General features: G+C 42.6%; 1 protein-coding gene across 2 annotated transcripts; it reads right to left on the bottom strand.

Moving 5' to 3' along the window:
• Positions 1–3,793: 3,793 nt before the first annotated feature.
• Positions 3,794–15,778, bottom strand: LOC133376577 (5-hydroxytryptamine receptor 5B-like). Of its 2 annotated transcripts, none has more exons than XM_061608966.1 (2): positions 14,620–15,778; positions 3,794–4,633 (listed from the first exon to the last, which is right to left on the bottom strand). In XM_061608966.1, the coding sequence occupies exons 1-2, from the start codon at positions 15,379–15,381 to the stop codon at positions 4,304–4,306; spliced, it is 1,092 nt and encodes a 363-aa protein (XP_061464950.1). In that variant the 5' UTR covers positions 15,382–15,778; the 3' UTR covers positions 3,794–4,303. The 2 variants fall into 2 exon arrangements, 1 of the variants encoding a protein (XP_061464950.1); XR_009760531.1 differs by lacking the exon at positions 14,620–15,778 and adding an exon at positions 5,221–5,333 and having other exon boundaries at positions 4,545–4,633.
• Positions 15,779–16,175: the final 397 nt, after the last annotated feature.

The following is a 16,175-nucleotide window of genomic DNA, read 5'->3' as shown; positions in this document are numbered from 1 at the left end:
TTTCTGAGTTTGCTTTGGAAATAATCATGTTTGTGAGCTGAAGACTGAAAAGAAATATGAAGTTCAGCCCCTCCCAGACTGCTGCGGTAAACATACTGAAAAAAAGGATTAATATCTGCACCAGATCCAAATGCCCTTGCTTCAGAAGTTGGCAGGGACACTCTTTTTTTAATGGCGAGGTGTGTACAGGGGGTATCAAGTGATATAAGTGGGAATCTAACATTCCCTCTGAACGAGCAGAAGGTACTTTTACTCACACAATAGATGTCTTAGTTTCCTTTTCTTCACATCACAGGGACATATCTGTCTGCAGCCCCCTAAACTGTGTAACATGCCGTTTTGAAGGAAATGGAGCTGAGGGAAGCCCTGTTTGAAACCACACCCATGCAACTCTTTTATTCTGTACAAATCTGAATTTTTTAAACTTCCCATCTCTACTTGTGGAAGACTAGGGTTTTGAAGTCACCTGAAATCTCTAAGCAGTAGTTTAAGGCTCGAGGGTTCAGTCTGCACTGATAATGTCACAGAAGGAAATACTGTACTCAAAAACTTCTTTTTTTGTAATTGACAAATAAGAAAAACTAGTGACTTGTTTTAATACTGTAGTGGGAAGCAGCCATTGACCAAGCAAACTATCTGATTCATTTTAATAAGTGCTGTGACGATTGTGCATTGAACTTAAAACGAAGGTGGTAGTGGGTTGTATGAAAACTGATGTGATATATAGCCACGAGTCTGGCTGTATACTATAGCCACTATGGATTTTTCACAATCCACAATGTTAAATTGAAAATTACCCCCCATGCTATTCTGATGCTTTCCATAAGCTCATTTCAAAACAAAACCTTTCAAAACTTAGTCCTGAACTCAGAAACGCTTGCTTAAAAATGGTCTAGATTTTCATGGCGATACAAAAAACAGAGAATCAAGAGTTCAAAATGTAAAAAGAGAGAGAGAAAAAACAGACCCCTTTTGGACTTTTTTCTGTCAACTGTTCCTCATAATTTGTTGAAATTAATTAAAAAACAGCCGTGGTCACTTGAGTACCTGTAATCCTGTTACTGACCTTGCCCCATACTCTGACGTTCATCTTCTGCAGTTTAAGTTTAAAAAACACCTGGCTGATTTTTAATTAAGAAATTTTGGCTTGAACTCAGTGATAAGGTCGGGCATGTTCAGTAAGAACCAACTGCCAGTGTTCGAAAAGCCAGACTCACAGCTACTTGGCTTGGCTAACTGGGGCCACACCCACACCAGACCTTTATTTTCCAGACTTTTGTTTCACTTGAGAAGAATCCTGGGAAGTGTACTCTGTGAAGGATGCTGAAAGGAGACTCCAATTCCCCTGACTGAGCTCCAGTAGCCAGAGTGGTTTAACAGTCAGCCGCTCTGATTGAAGCTTTGTGAGGGGAACAGGGCTTCTCCTAGCAATTCTCAGCACCCTTCACTAGCTACACTTCCCATGATTCTTTGGGAGAAGCCATGACTGTTCAAAGTGAAATAAAGACCTGGTGTGGATGTAGCCAGGGACAGCTTTGGTTTAAATTTGGGTGGGTGGCTACATGTGCCTGCTGTAGACTAAAAGGTTTGCGGAAACCCTGAAAAGCAATGATACTGTTCACAATGTTTCCTTTTTGGAAAGGAAAGGGGCTTCCCCTCTGCCCAGTGGGGACCCAACAAATCTCCTCCTTCCTGACCTCCTGCTTCTCCCCAGGTCAGTTTCACCTGTCCTAAACATTACTGCACAGAAATAAATCCCATTGAACCCAAAAAGTATGCAAATGATCAAAACTACCCTTCCTTCTCTTTCCTCCTAGCCCCTCCCTCCCCCTCCTCCTCCCCAGGGTCAGTTTTACCTATCTTAAGCATGACTGCACGGGAGTAAATCCCATTGAACTCAATAAACATGCAAATGATCAAACCTGCCCTTCCCTCCTCCCTCCCATCACCTCCCTTTTGCCCCTTCCCTCCCCCTTCCTTTGCCTCTTGCCTTCCAATTCCCCCTCCCTTCCCTTTCTCCTTCCCTCTCCCCTCCCCCTCCTCCATGGTCAGTTTTACCTATCCTAAACATGATTGCATGGGAGCAAATCCCATTTAACTCAATAAGCATGCAAATAATCGGACCTGCCTTTCCCATCCTTGCTCTTTCCTCCCCTTCCCTCTTCTTCCTCCTCCCCTGCCTACTCCAGCCCTCCCTCCCCCATAAGTTTTACCTATCCTAAGTGTGAGTGCACTGAACTCAAACATGCAAATGATCAAACCTGCATTTCTTCCCTCCACCTCCTGCCTGCTCCCAACCCCCACCTCCCCTCTGCCCTTCCTTCCTCCCCATCCCCTGTGGTCAGTTTCACCTATCCTAAGCAGGGGAGTAAATCCCACTGAACTCAGTAAGCATGCAAATGATCAATCCATTCTCAGCAAACTTGCACAGGATCCCATTTCTTACCTTCCTGATGAAGCAGAAATAATAGGCAAAAAACCTTGCAGTTTAAGAACATACCTATAGCCAACAGATATTTCTAGCCAACTTTAAAAAGCAGGGAAATAGAGCAGCTATAATCAATGCATCAGAGCAGGAGACCTGACATCCTCTCAGATATTGTGCTGCCCTACAAATTTGGCAAAATGCAAACACAATTTGGGTTGGTCTTTCATAGTCCAATTCACTTGCTGTGTAGCTTGGAAGAATTTGCTATTCATAAGCATACCATCTCCAACTATTGGTATTATGTGCTGCATTTGTGTTCTGCTCTTGTTTTGGTGGAGTTCATAATATTCTAATTAGGCCTTGGAAATGGTTATGCCTATATAAATAGCATTTTTGTTCAACAAAAAAGTTGCATTGCAAATCCTTTTAAGTACTAGGTAATATGACTTCATCTCACTTATTCCAGTATAATAAAACAGTTATGTGATGTACCAAGAAAATATTTTCCATGAACTGGTAGCAGTTAAATGTACAATAGCATTTTTTAAAAGAAAGGAACATCAAGAATTTGCTAAAGTAGGTGGTAGCCACTGACTATCTCAAGGTCACTGCAGTTGATGTAATGTGTTTTCCATTCCTTGAAGAATTCAAGTGATGTATCTTCAAGTCAAGAGAGAGATGTGATATTCTGTTCTCCCTAGCATTAGTAGGGGCCAAAGTGGTGCAACTTTTTTCCCCTTACAAGAATGCAATTAGCACTATGGTAACAGGGCTGAAACATAAAATACATGCTGACTATATGCATGCAAATCCAGTTCAGTTAATAGAGTCAGCTACAGTAGGGCCCCGCTTTACAATGCTTCGCTTTACAGCATTCCGCTAATACAGTGGTTGTCAATTGCAGAAAGGCCCCGCTCCTACGGCGCTTGTTCTGCTTTTACGGCAGTTTTTGCTCGTTGTGCGCCATTTTCGAGCGACCCGCGCCATTATCTTCAATGTGTTCTACTTTACAGTGCGGGTCTGGAACGTAACCCGCTGTATGAGTGGGACCCTACTGTACTAAAGGTAAGTTTTTGTATATCTGTACTGCCTCACAACAATTAATTTGAATGGAAGGCTTTGGGCTTGGCAGCTGGAAATTCAGTACCAATGTTCCCCTGCTGTAACCGTCAGAAATTGACTCCAACCTCTACTTAACCCAATACTTCCTTGTGTCATTTCACATCATTGTTTTTGCTCAGTTTTGCTGCAACTAAACTTCTAAAAGGTCAGCCACATGAGTATAATTATTCTTATATTTTAGCAGTCACTGATCTTCATTCTCCAATTTATATCTGAACAATAATTATTGAAGCAAGAAATTTGTTTTATTAGTTTTATTTGCTAACAGTTTCTTTACTTATCTCAGACTTTGTGTCTTATAATACCTAGACATCTTGTTTTGGGTTTTTTTCTATTTCTCATCATAAATGCTTTGTAGTAAAAGTTATTTTTGACACTAAAACTCACAACTGGCAATAAGTAGAGCTACTTTTTAAATGTCTAATCTTTACTAGGCAAAGCAGTACAATTTGTGATTGATTTGGGTTCTTACACTCTTTGCTCTTCCAAAACTTTACATAGAGAGTTGCAGCCAATTGGGCAGGACTTTTACAATGGTTAGATATTTCACCTGTAGACAGCTCTGGGCTTCCGCTTCTGCATTGCAATGGAAGATCCATATATGTTTCTGCTCAGCCCTGGATATTTCACCATTCTTATTGCTAAATTCCCATAGTTTTGTGAAATGTTTCAACAGGACTAGCTAACAAACTTTGCATAAGTCAGCTTAGGCCAATCCAGTAAGGCTTGCAGCCATCTTCCCTGTCACTCTTTTTATCTCTGCCTCACAAAAAGGTTCTTGAACGCATTGTTGTAATTTTTGTTAAAAGCTGTATAAATAAGAGGATTGAAGAAAGAATTGGAGTAACCAAGCCAGAGGAAGATGCTTTTCCAAACGGGGGCTATGGTACAGGAACAGAGAGGGCTTATTAGTTCCGCGATGAAGAAGGGGATCCAACAAAGCACAAACACACCAATTAAAATGCCAACCATCATAGCTGCTTTCTTCTCTTTCTGTTCTCTCCATGTTTCTCCATCTGTCTGGAAAGTGACAGTTTCATGACGAGCTGTAAACACCATCTGTGGCTGAGAAGCTTCTTTCACCTTGACATAAAAGCAAATAGGAATTCTTACCAATACAGTTTTGTTTGAGTAAAGGATTTCTCTCTTCCCACACCCCTTTTCAAGTGACACAACGGATATGTCCATACCCAAACTCTAAACTTCAGCCACTTGAAAAAGTATTATCTCTCAAAAAGTATTGAGAGAGAGAGGTCTCAGAATAGAACTACTATGGCCAATTTTTTTTTACGGGGCAGAAGAGAGAGACAAGCTCTGGTGCTGGATGAAATTTATTGTGAGCTCAACGCATTTTGGAACTTGTCTTCAGTTGCTACAAACATTAAAACAGACTCAAATCAATATAGTGGAGACAGCACTGTGGTCTTAAACATGATATTTTAAAGACCGCACTCCATATGACTCATTTTACAAACATTTAGAAGACATAATAAAAATTTAAAATGTCATTGTGTTATATCCTTAATCTTTGACATAATACTTACACCTTAAAAGACTGTACTGTGTGACTCAAAAGGGACTGAATCTTGTGCTAGCCGTGGCAAGACAGCTTCAACATAACACTCTTAACCCCTCCCCAGGAAAACAGAAGGGAATGGCCCTGTACTGACCTGTGAAGATCTGCTTTTCTCTTTACTCTGTCAGGCAATGCACATTCTCTGAACAGGCCCACACTAACATAAACTGAACTCAAATGCTGATAGCATCCATAGGGTATGTGTAAATCAGCTCAGCTGTGCAATCACTGTGCTTGCAGATTATGCTGGTCCGGCTGATACTTACAGTGACTGACTGGCAAGCACAATGGTTACAGAGAGTCAGCCAAGTTTCATAAAGATCCTTGGTTTTGATATTATTTAAACTCAGAGAAATGCAACTCCTCATTTAACCCTAAAGGTACCAGACTTTTCAAAGAGATGATCCAAATTAACTTCACAGGTCAGTACAGGGCCATTCCTTTCTGTTTTCCTGGGGAGGGGTTGAGAGTGTTATGTTGAAGCTGTCTTGCCACGGCTAGCACAAGATTCAGTCCCTTCTGAGTCACACAGTAGTCTTTTAAGGTGTCAGTATTATGTCAAAGTTTAAGGATATAATACGACGACAACATTTTAAATTTTTTATTATGTCTTCTAAATGTTTGTAAAATGAGTCATATGGAGTGTGGTCTCTAAAATATCATGTTTAAGACCACAGTGTTGTCTCCACTATATTGATTTGAGTCTGTTTTAATGTTTGTAGCAACTGTAGGACAAGTTCCGAAATGCGTCGAGCTCACAATAAATTTCATCCAGCACCAGAGCTTGTCTCTCTTTCCTGCCCTTTGTTTGGTGCTGTTCCCTTTTGTTTCTGCAATTTTTTTTACTCCAGAAACATCCACCATGCACTACCTCATATCGGTTAAAATCCAAAGGAGGGTGAAATTGTTTGCATGCATTGCTACTGTTCAAGTCACTCTGCCCTAACCTCCACACCCCTTTTCTTGTAAGCAATGCAAAATAACAGCACACAAGACTAACATCAGAAGAGCAAAACTAGCAGTGCACCCATGTGAGCATCAACAGGTAAAGGGGCATTTTAGATCCCAATCATATTGTTTTGGCATTTGTTAAGAGTGATCCAACATTTAGCTAAATGGGAGAACCAAAAGAAAACTGGTTCCCTCTCCTAAACCATGGAAACTTATATTCCCACCCAAAGCTTCAGTCCCCAAACAAGCTACTTCACCTACAGCAGCACCAATAACCAAACAGGACAATGAACAAAATGGGTTGCACCCAGTGCTGATCCTCCACTGCTAGAAGACACTTCTATTCAATTTTTGAATTGCCCTTCATCCCATAGATCCCAGGGCAGTTTGATCTAGCAGATGCTTCTGTCAATAGAATAAGCAGTGGTAATTTTCTTCAGTTCACCTTCCCCAATATATCTCAGATGGGTGGGCCCTTCAGAGGGGCACAGAATTTTGATGCATCAAGGAGAAGGAAGTGGCAAGAATCACACCACCATTATCACTGGAAGCCTCTGCTGGATCAAAATGCCTTCTTTTGTCAGTGGATTGATACTATTAGATTTAGTCCTATATGTTTCCCTAAATTTTGTACTACTACTGTGGATTTCTGAGTAGACACACACACAAAAATTGGCTCCAAAAAATAAGGGAGTGATAGCTAATTAAACTTGATCAGCCCATTGTAAAAAGTAGAGACCTAATGCATTGCAAACTGGGTGGCACAATATGTAGTCTACTGCAGTGCAAACACATTTTTACATACATGCATACACATGTACAAAGAGAGAGCGCATCATACCCAATTACACTTAGTTCAAGGACAGCTGTTTGTTTTTATTGTGGGAATTGGCAAGTCCTGTGGGCCTAAACCTTTTGTGTGTGTGTGTGTGTGTGTGCATTGTTTCTCTCTGTGTGGTTTCAGTTCTGATGAAGGACAACATGAATCATACATGCAACACAGGAAGAGCCTCCTGCTGACAAGTGTTACTATAAAACTAAGAGGCAGCACTGCAGGACTTGACCCAGTACAGGCTGGTCATGATTAGCAAATGGTATTGAGAACAAGCTTTGGCACTGAACTCAACTCTAACTAAAGGCTTCTGGGTGATTTGCTCCTGCTTGTGCAACAGAAATCCACTCATGCAACAGGACTTTTGGTCCCTCCCCATCTGCTTGAGTTTCCCCCATGTAGGCGACTGTGGGGGGGAGTAAGGAATGAGAAGCCCTTGTTGGATCTCATTCTTTGGTCTGTGCCGTTTAACATAAAATAAAATTGTACGGGGCTGTTCCAGCCTAAATAATGCTAGTTGGGGGTCTTCAACTTTGTGCAATAATCTGACCACAAGGAAACACTTCCAGTGAAGTGGGATTTTTCATATGCATTTAATATTGCTTTGCCAATCTCTGGACTCTATCTGTACAGGACTGGCTGTATTTTATTTATATGTATCCTTTGTGCAAGCTTTTCCATGGCTAATGAAGCTTTTTAGTATGAGAGGAGCGTAACAGCCCCAGAGAGGCTAAGTGTCAGCAAAAGTCACTGATCACTCATCAGGATGGGTAATGCTGTCATACCCTACAGATGGGAGATGTGACTCTGGAATTGAAAAACAAAGGAGAGTATACAGAGGCATCTCTTACTGCAAACCTGGCTTCTAGGCTTAGAAATAGGGCATTTGCCCATTCCTTCTCTGCATGAATATTGTTATGGTTCTCAATCTATCAATGACTGAAGATCTTTCCCCTAAATCTTTATTAGTAGCTTAAGCTCTGCTGAACTTGTACAGATGAAAAGGACATTGCTATAGTCACAGAAAGTGATCAGTGGGGCTGGGAATACACTTGCCAGTTTCACCCCAGCACAGGTAGTAAATATAGTCTGCCTTATCAATTGGTTCTCCTTCCTGTTACAGGTGTTTCCTGTCACTCTGGCTTCTTTTCTGCCCTCTCTCTCTCCCCCTCCCCCCCGTGTCCTTTCCATCTGCCCATACCTGCATATGGGTTGTGACACAACCACAATTAAGATACATAGTTACTCTTAACACAAAAGGATTGGACCTTATGATGATTAATTGCCTGGAATGTTAGTAAACCTTATCCTGCTAGTAACCTTACCTGAAGCAGCTCCACTGATGGCAGTGAGGCTACATTAGAAAAGTCATTTTTATCACCTAATTCTGCTGCATGTCCATGTCCCATTGAATTTAATTGGGCATATCCCCAGGTAAACGCATGTAGGATTGCAGCCACAGAAATGAACAAAAAAACCTGAATGGATTTTCTGTGGGCAAAGATTAGGAGCCCCTCTACACTACTTGTTTATTAAGCATTCATCCTAATTTACTTGCACAAAACTTACATGGAGATTATATATCCAGTCTTAATGAGCATTTGTTCCACTTTGTGGGATGGTTATACAGCAATGAGCATTCATCCTGATTTGTTTGCAGGGTGTTTATATGTCATCCCCTTAATCATTTGTTCATCCCACACTTTTCAGTACATTTCCCTGGCACTTTTCTAACTGCAAGAAGTCTGAATTTTCTTTTAAGTGGATTTGTTTTCCTAAGGCAACACAGCACCACTTTAAAAGAACAAACCTAAAGTGCCACTATCTGCTTGCAACCCTCCTGTAAATCTGCAGCCCCCCTAAGTCTTGTTAACTCTGCACAACTCCTCTTCCTTCCTCTAAACGATATATTGCCTCAGTGTTCCATATGTCTTGTCCTTTCTACATTTTACTTCAGTATTAACCAAGAACACATGAATAAAGTACTCAAAAAATATATCTGCAAAAATGTGCAGAAGCTGCTTAATTTATATGGAATGTGACTAAACCACCTCCTTAAATTATATCAAAGTATACAAGGAAAATGTTGCACCCAATTTTGCAGTCCTTGCCCAGGCAGATTGATTACACTGGAAGAGAATGAAGCAACTATCATTCTGCTCACTTGAAACGTCAATAGCACTAGATGCTGGCATTGTTAGTTATAATTAAAACTGCTCCACGGTAAAGCCAAGTGCTAAAGAAAATTTCAAGAAAGAGTACAGAGTGGTATGCACACAAGGAAAGAAAGAGATGGAGAGGCTTAAAAAAGAAGAAATCTGTGTTTAGGTTTGGGATTGTGAGCATTTAGTGCTGAGAAGGGACTTTTTGCTTATTAATAAAGGGAATTGGACCAGCAGGGTAGGAGAGAGCATTCCTAATAAAAAATGCCAGGTGACTTATGTTGCAATCCTATTCACACTTGCATAGGACTAACATCCATTTAATTCAACTGGGGTAAACATGCAGAGAATTGCATTGTTGCTTGTATCATCAACTGGATCTGTCTTTTTTAATCTAGATATGCATCTGGCACAGTTACTTCTTGGTCCCTTCTACTCTCTAGTACACTATAATGTAGATTATCCTCCCCCCAAGAAAAACCCAGCAGTTCATCAATTATATTTAGGTGCCGTGCAACTCATACATTCAGAAAAGCTGAAAGTTGCAACACACACTCAAACACATCATAACACACTCATCTAATAAAGGAAACATGATCTTTTCTCCCCTTGATGTCTCTACACAATGTTGCCCTTTTGTTGTATGTATAGGATAGTTGGAGATTAGAAGCAGTCTATGTCTTTCTCTCTCACCTTGTGACATGGGTGAAATGGAAATGGACTGCCTTCAAGTCGATCCCGACTTATGGCTACCCTATGAATAGTGTTTTCATGGTAAGCGGTATTCAGAGGGGGTTTACCATTGCGTCCCTCTGAGGTTGGTCCTCCCCAGCTGGCTAGGGCCTGCTCAGCTTGTTACAGCTGCACAAGCCAGCCCCTTCCTTATCCACAACTGCCAGCTGGGAGGCAACTGGGCTCCTTGGGACTATGCAGCTTGCCCACGGCTACACAGGTGGCAGGGCATGTAAACCCTGAGCCACTCACTGTGGGGGTGATCTTTAGCTGGGCCTTTACACCCAGGAGACACGAGTGGGGATTTGAACTCACAGACTCTGGACTCCCAACCAGGCTCTTCTCCCCACTGTGCTATACCAGCCACTGCGACATGGGTAGCAGATAGCAAAAATCTCCAAGGCTGTTATGGAGAGGAGAGGTACTACTGCAACTCCCTCCTTATGTCCTCCATCCTTGATGGAAGTAGCATGATTGGATAAGACTAGCACTGCCTTAATGCAGGATATTGGGCAGACGGTTCTGAAGTTGTGGTCTCTGATCGTGAAAAACAAATTAACAATGATGATGAATCAAACCATAATGCTAGTAAACAGAGAATACAAAAATAAAAGGAGATGGAACACAGATTGCAAGGATGCATGAAATGCAAGTTCTAGAAGGGGACCAGAAATATAGACAGGATTGGGGGGTTTTCTGCTTGAGGCATGTCTTTTATATCTACTACTTCTATTTATAAGTTCAAACACAGTAAGCAACACATAATAAACGCTTTGAAAAACTCCTATTCATTTGAGCAGCTGGTTATATAACTGTAAAGGCAGTATTACTGAGATAGATTGTGAAGCATGCCTAAAGTTAGGGAAAAAGAATCCCACAACTGTATGCTTGCCTATTCAGATATGTAGCAAGAGGAGCAGGCAGAACAAACTTAGTAAGAGTAGATGTTGGAAGGATTGGTGTTTATCCCATCGCGAAAAGAACAATTTATAATTCCCAATGAACAGGCACAGCTATGTACACTGCACAGACTCAGTTTCCCTCTCACTTCTGCCTCTCAAGAATGTATGAACAGCACTAACCACTAAGACAGTGAGGACATCAGCAGGCCATCCAATCTGGCTGTGTGTGAGGATCTCCGAATTTGAAAAACACTTGCATGTGCTATCCCAGTGGTTAGATGCTGGATATTTTTCTTACATGTGCAGCAGGCAAGAAGCAGACATGGACACCTCTTTTTACAAGCAACTGACCCTTCTTTGGGGATTGTCTGTTAAAGCCAAAACCAAATAAACTTGCAGGCTAGCAGAACTACCCAATTTGAATGGGAAGGAGCATGAAACAGCTTAAAGGTTAGAAACTAAGCTAGCACAATTACTGTAGTTTCTTGTTTGGATGTTTTAGTCTTGGTTTAAGAGTATCTGAAGATAGTTTAGTTTACGATTACTCATTAACATAAGGAATTTAATTAGTGTTGTTTACAGAACAATTTTTATTTACACTGGTGTCTATATTTGTATGCAAAATAAATAAATGCTACTACTGCTCAGGCTGCACAGTATATCCAGCTTGCACAATATTTTAAATTACTAGGCAAGTGTAAATTTGCTGGTTGATCAGGTGATTTTTCCATTCCTTTTAAAGTGTGTGTGCTCTTTTTTCCAAGTTCAGCTTTTGGTAGATGACTTACTGCAATATGCTTGCAATTAAAACAATATTTTCTTTGTTTTTCTTTTAATATTTTTGTTTTTGCTTTAAATAATAGTTCTCATGTGAAATATTGCTGTCCCCCACTCTGTTATCCAACTGTCTAGAACACCTGCTACATTTGCTTTCAGGCTTGGTTCTCTTTCCACTAGAGACAATGACCAAGCTCTTATAAATCCAATTACAATTATTTACTTTTCAAGTACAATTATGACTTTTGAAATAGGGGGAAATTGCCAAAATATTAAGTTGTTGTCTATCCATAAGATATCAGAAATATAGTGCAATCCTATGCATGTTTACTCAGAAGCAAATCTCACTACTTTGTGTATATTAGCATTCACATGTTACTGTGTACCTTTAATTTCCAGACACATTATTACACAACTTTCATTTTCACTGCCACAAAAAAGTCTTTGGGTTTTATCAAGCCCTTTGTCTACCCAGAAAAAAGTGAACATTTACAAACCTGAAAATGATGGAACTAACAAAACAGGAAATACAGTTTTTGAAAAAAAGCCAGACTATTAAGCTTTCATGGACTATCACCACTTTATCAGATGCATCAAGTACTTTATTGAGTTATCCACGTGGTGGTGAGATTGTAAACAATGGAAATGAAATGCAGAAAAATGCAATGAGAATTATGTAATTAACAGCGGTAATTCACAGACCTGGTACTGATAACACAGATATCCTTACATTAGTAAGCCAATTAACACAAAATATAATGAGCTACAAATCCTCTCTCAGTTTTACAATCCCCTCCCACCCACCCACCCACCCCAAAACAAATTCCTTTGTCTTGCCTCCCTCCCAAAGTACCATGGACATATATAGCTGTAACTCAGCATAATACTTCATGTATCTGATGAAATGGACTGCAAAGTCAGTGAACATTTATGTCACAATAAAATCTGTGAATCCCTAAGACTCTTGGATCTTTTTGCTGCAACAAACTAACACAGCTACTCCTCCAGCAATTGCTACAATGGATCTGAGACATACATGAATGATTTAAAGCTTGAAACTGTCACAATCATTCATATCAAGCAATGCAAAGAAGCCACAGTGAAATCAAATGGAATCATTTTTTAATGACAAGCTATAAAGATCAAGTCTAGTCAATGAAAACTTTTTTCGCTGACTTTAATGATGTGGAGACTGACCAACATGAGAAAAGGTAGCGCAAATTAATACAGGATATATATATCAACAGCATGACAGCGAAATAGAGCCTCCATGTTTAGTTCCACTGTGTCTTTGAGTACCAAATACTGAAGGCATACAGCAAGAGACCTCTGCTTGTAGGCATCCAAGAAGCATCTGACTGGCTACTGTTGGAAAGAGTATGCTGGACTAAATAGACTCCCAGTCTGGTCCAGTTGTTATCTCCTTTAGGTGACATGTGGAGTTCATTCCTACATACCCCCTACCCACACCATTACTTCCTGCATGACTGAACTACAAGACCACAGCTACATGCAGGTGGATTATGTTATGGAACTAGCAACTCATAGATGGTAGACAACTGATGAATCCAAGAGAAAGCCCTCTTAATACTGAAGCAGGGATTACCAATTCCAACCTCTTTGAAACAAATTAGCACGCATGATAGAATAATTGATCCCATGGTTAAACCATTCTTTTAATATGCCACAAACACAATGCCAGAGAAAAGATGTGTGCATGCCAGAAATATTGATAATTCACTTCCTAACCAAGAAAGAGTCTCAAGGTGATTTATAGTTTTCAAAAAAGGGGCACAGAAGGACACTTTTAAAGAGTTATAAAGATCTGTTCTACTGAGTTCAATGGCAGTTACTCCTCAGTAAGCGTGTTTAGGATTGCAGCCTAAGAATGAAATCCTATGTGCACTTACCTGAAAGGTGGTTTCATTTAACATAGTAGGGCTTATGTCTGCGTAAGCATGCACATGACTGAATGTGTGTGTACAAAGTGAATTAAAATATTAACTCTTGTCTACTTTGGGTGTGCCAAATGATAAAAAGCTGGAAACTTTATTTTTGCCTTATCTTAAAACACTTTAAATGCATATAAAATGTATGTATTTACAAAAGCTTTTTCTTTACATAGTGAACATTGGCTTTTGAGGCTACACCAAAAAGAAAGGGCAATGTATACACCTAAGATATAGGATCGCTTCCAAATCAGCTGTATAATGTTGTGCCTTTCCATTCATCCTATCACATCCTATCATCCTTCCCACCGCACCCTCATCCTGCCGCTTGCTATCCAACAACCCAAATATCCACAGCTATTCATATCTGAATCTTTCTGTCCCTGTGTAGGGTCCAGATGTTCATGACCACACTCTTGCCATTTCTAATGAAAGCCAGATGTCACTACAGCTGCTCTAGAATCTTTTTCTCAGGTCAGAACCAGCCCTGGAGCAAGTTAAGCAATGCCCTGAATAATGGCATCAAGCCCGCACACACCTGGGATTAGAGGCAGGGGGTCCCACAACAGAGTGGGCAACTTCTAAGCAGGCTTGAAAACCTGCACCTTACTTTAGAAACCAAACAATAGCTCTGCATGAATGCACCTCCCAACTGTTCCTTGTGACCCCCTTAATTACTAGCTGTTTAAATCTTTCCATTTGCAAGTTTCAGAACTGGGTTTCCAAAGGAATAAAGAAAGAAGCCTTCATTCAAGTTTGGGTGGAAGTTTCAAGCTCTTTGAAGTCCATTCTCCAAGATACATGGTTGACAGAATGCCTTCTTCACAGGCTCACAGGCTCAAAAAGATATTCAATTGTTTTTTAATAAGATCTCAAGTTCAGGGCTATGACTCAAGTCAGACAACAGGGTTTGTATCCGCCCTTGCTTTCAGCAAATGCCATTTACACGTGCCAAACCACCAGTCCAGCAATCAAACCTCGATTTTTGGGTGACTAGAGTTAAACTCAGATTCAGATTCACTAAACTTCTCAAGCCGCATGTTTGCCCGCTTGCTTAATCCTCCTGGGAGGCTTCCGGTCTAGTCTCTTGCGCTTTCTGCACATGCTCTGAGACACCCCTTTTTTGTGATTTACAGTGGGGTGGGTGGCAATTTCAAAGGAAGCCTACCCCGTCCCTCCCCCGTTTACCTGTGCAATTTCTGGGAGGGGCATGACGGCATTCCTCCTGCCGCGCCCCCCGATACGAAACTTGGCCGCCTTGTAGATCTTCCAGTAGACGAAAAGCACCACGCAGAGAGGCAGGTAGAAAGCGCCGCAGGTGGAGAAGACGGTGTAGGAAGGCTCCTGGCTGACTTGGCAGCGCTCCTGCTCGGCAATGTAGGCGCTCTCGCCCCAGCCCAGCAGCGGGGCCAGGGAAATGACGGCCGATAGCGCCCAGGCCAGGCCGATCATGAGGTTGGAGGCGCGGCGGCGGGTCCGCAGCGTGTATTCCAGGTGCCGCGTGATGGACCAGTAGCGGTCCAGGGCGATGGCGGTGACGCTCCAGATGCTGGCCGTGCAGCAGAGAACATCGCAGGAGACCCACACGTGGCACAGCTCGCGGCCCAGCCGCCAGCGCCGCCCGGCAGACAGTTCTTTCACCAGGCTGAGGGGCATGACCAGCGCCGCCACCAGTACGTCGGCCACTGCCGTGGAGGCCACCAGGTTGTGGGGCACCCGGTGGAAAGTCTTCACTCGCAGGATGGTCACCAGTACCAGCAAGTTCCACACGAACGTGGCCACCGTCAGCAGCGCCAGCAGGCTGAGCGCCAGCAGGCTGAAAAGAGAAAAGGGCTCGCTGCCACCGCTATTGTTGTTGCTGCCACTGCCTCCGCCGCCGCCACCATTCGGCGACGAAGACAAGGTGCGGTTACCTCCCGCGGCGGCGGCAGAGGAGCCGTTCAGAGTCATGGCCAACTTGGCGGGAAGAAGCGCTCTCCGGCTTCGCCGCTGCGCGCATAAAACTCAAGGTGCTAACGTCGAGAGAGGCGGGCGCGGCGGAAGCCGCCTAGCAATCGCTGAGGGAAACGTGAAACGGCATGGAGGGGAAGGTGAGGTAAAGCATCCCTCACCCGATCTCTTCAGTGTCGTCTGGAATCAACCCTTCTTGCGCCTCTGGAAAAGACTGCTTTCGAAACTCCTGCCTGCGGACAGGTCGAGGCGAGTCTCGCTACGTAAAGCCCGGCTGCCGGCAGGTGGCTCGCTCCTCCCCTTCTAAAATGCCTCTCCCGCCATTGCCACGTGCTGCCACTGCTACTGCGCACGCTTTGCTTTCCCTTCCCTGTGAGAGGGAAAAGCAAGTGCCGGGCAATGGGGTGTCGCGTGGCGTGGTGAGCGCTCTCGTTCTCACACCGACACCCCTATGCATCGGGTTGAATTCTGCCTGCGCTGCCTACGAGTGGCGTTCCAAGCCTTCAGACAGAAGATTTTCCCAGCCCTACCTGGAGCTGCTGGGGATCGAACCCGTGACGCAAAACACATCCTGTTCTTTTCTCAGCCATGTGATATTGCCCCCTCCAATATCTTTGTTCTTGTGGGGCTCTCATGCAGCAGTTGAGGTACCATAGTCTCTGCAAAAGGACTGCCTTCAAGTGGATTCCAACTTATGGCGACCCTCTGAATAGGGTTTTCACGGTAAGCGGTATTCAGAGGGGGTTTACCATTGCCTCCCTCTGAGGCTGAGAGGCAGTGACTGGCCCAAGGTC

This window comes from Rhineura floridana, chromosome 2 (genome assembly GCF_030035675.1).
Source record: "Rhineura floridana isolate rRhiFlo1 chromosome 2, rRhiFlo1.hap2, whole genome shotgun sequence".
Classification (NCBI taxonomy): Eukaryota; Metazoa; Chordata; class Lepidosauria; order Squamata; family Rhineuridae; genus Rhineura; species Rhineura floridana.
Note: the sequence above shows the minus strand (reverse complement) of the source record. Positions and strands in the feature narration are given on the sequence as shown.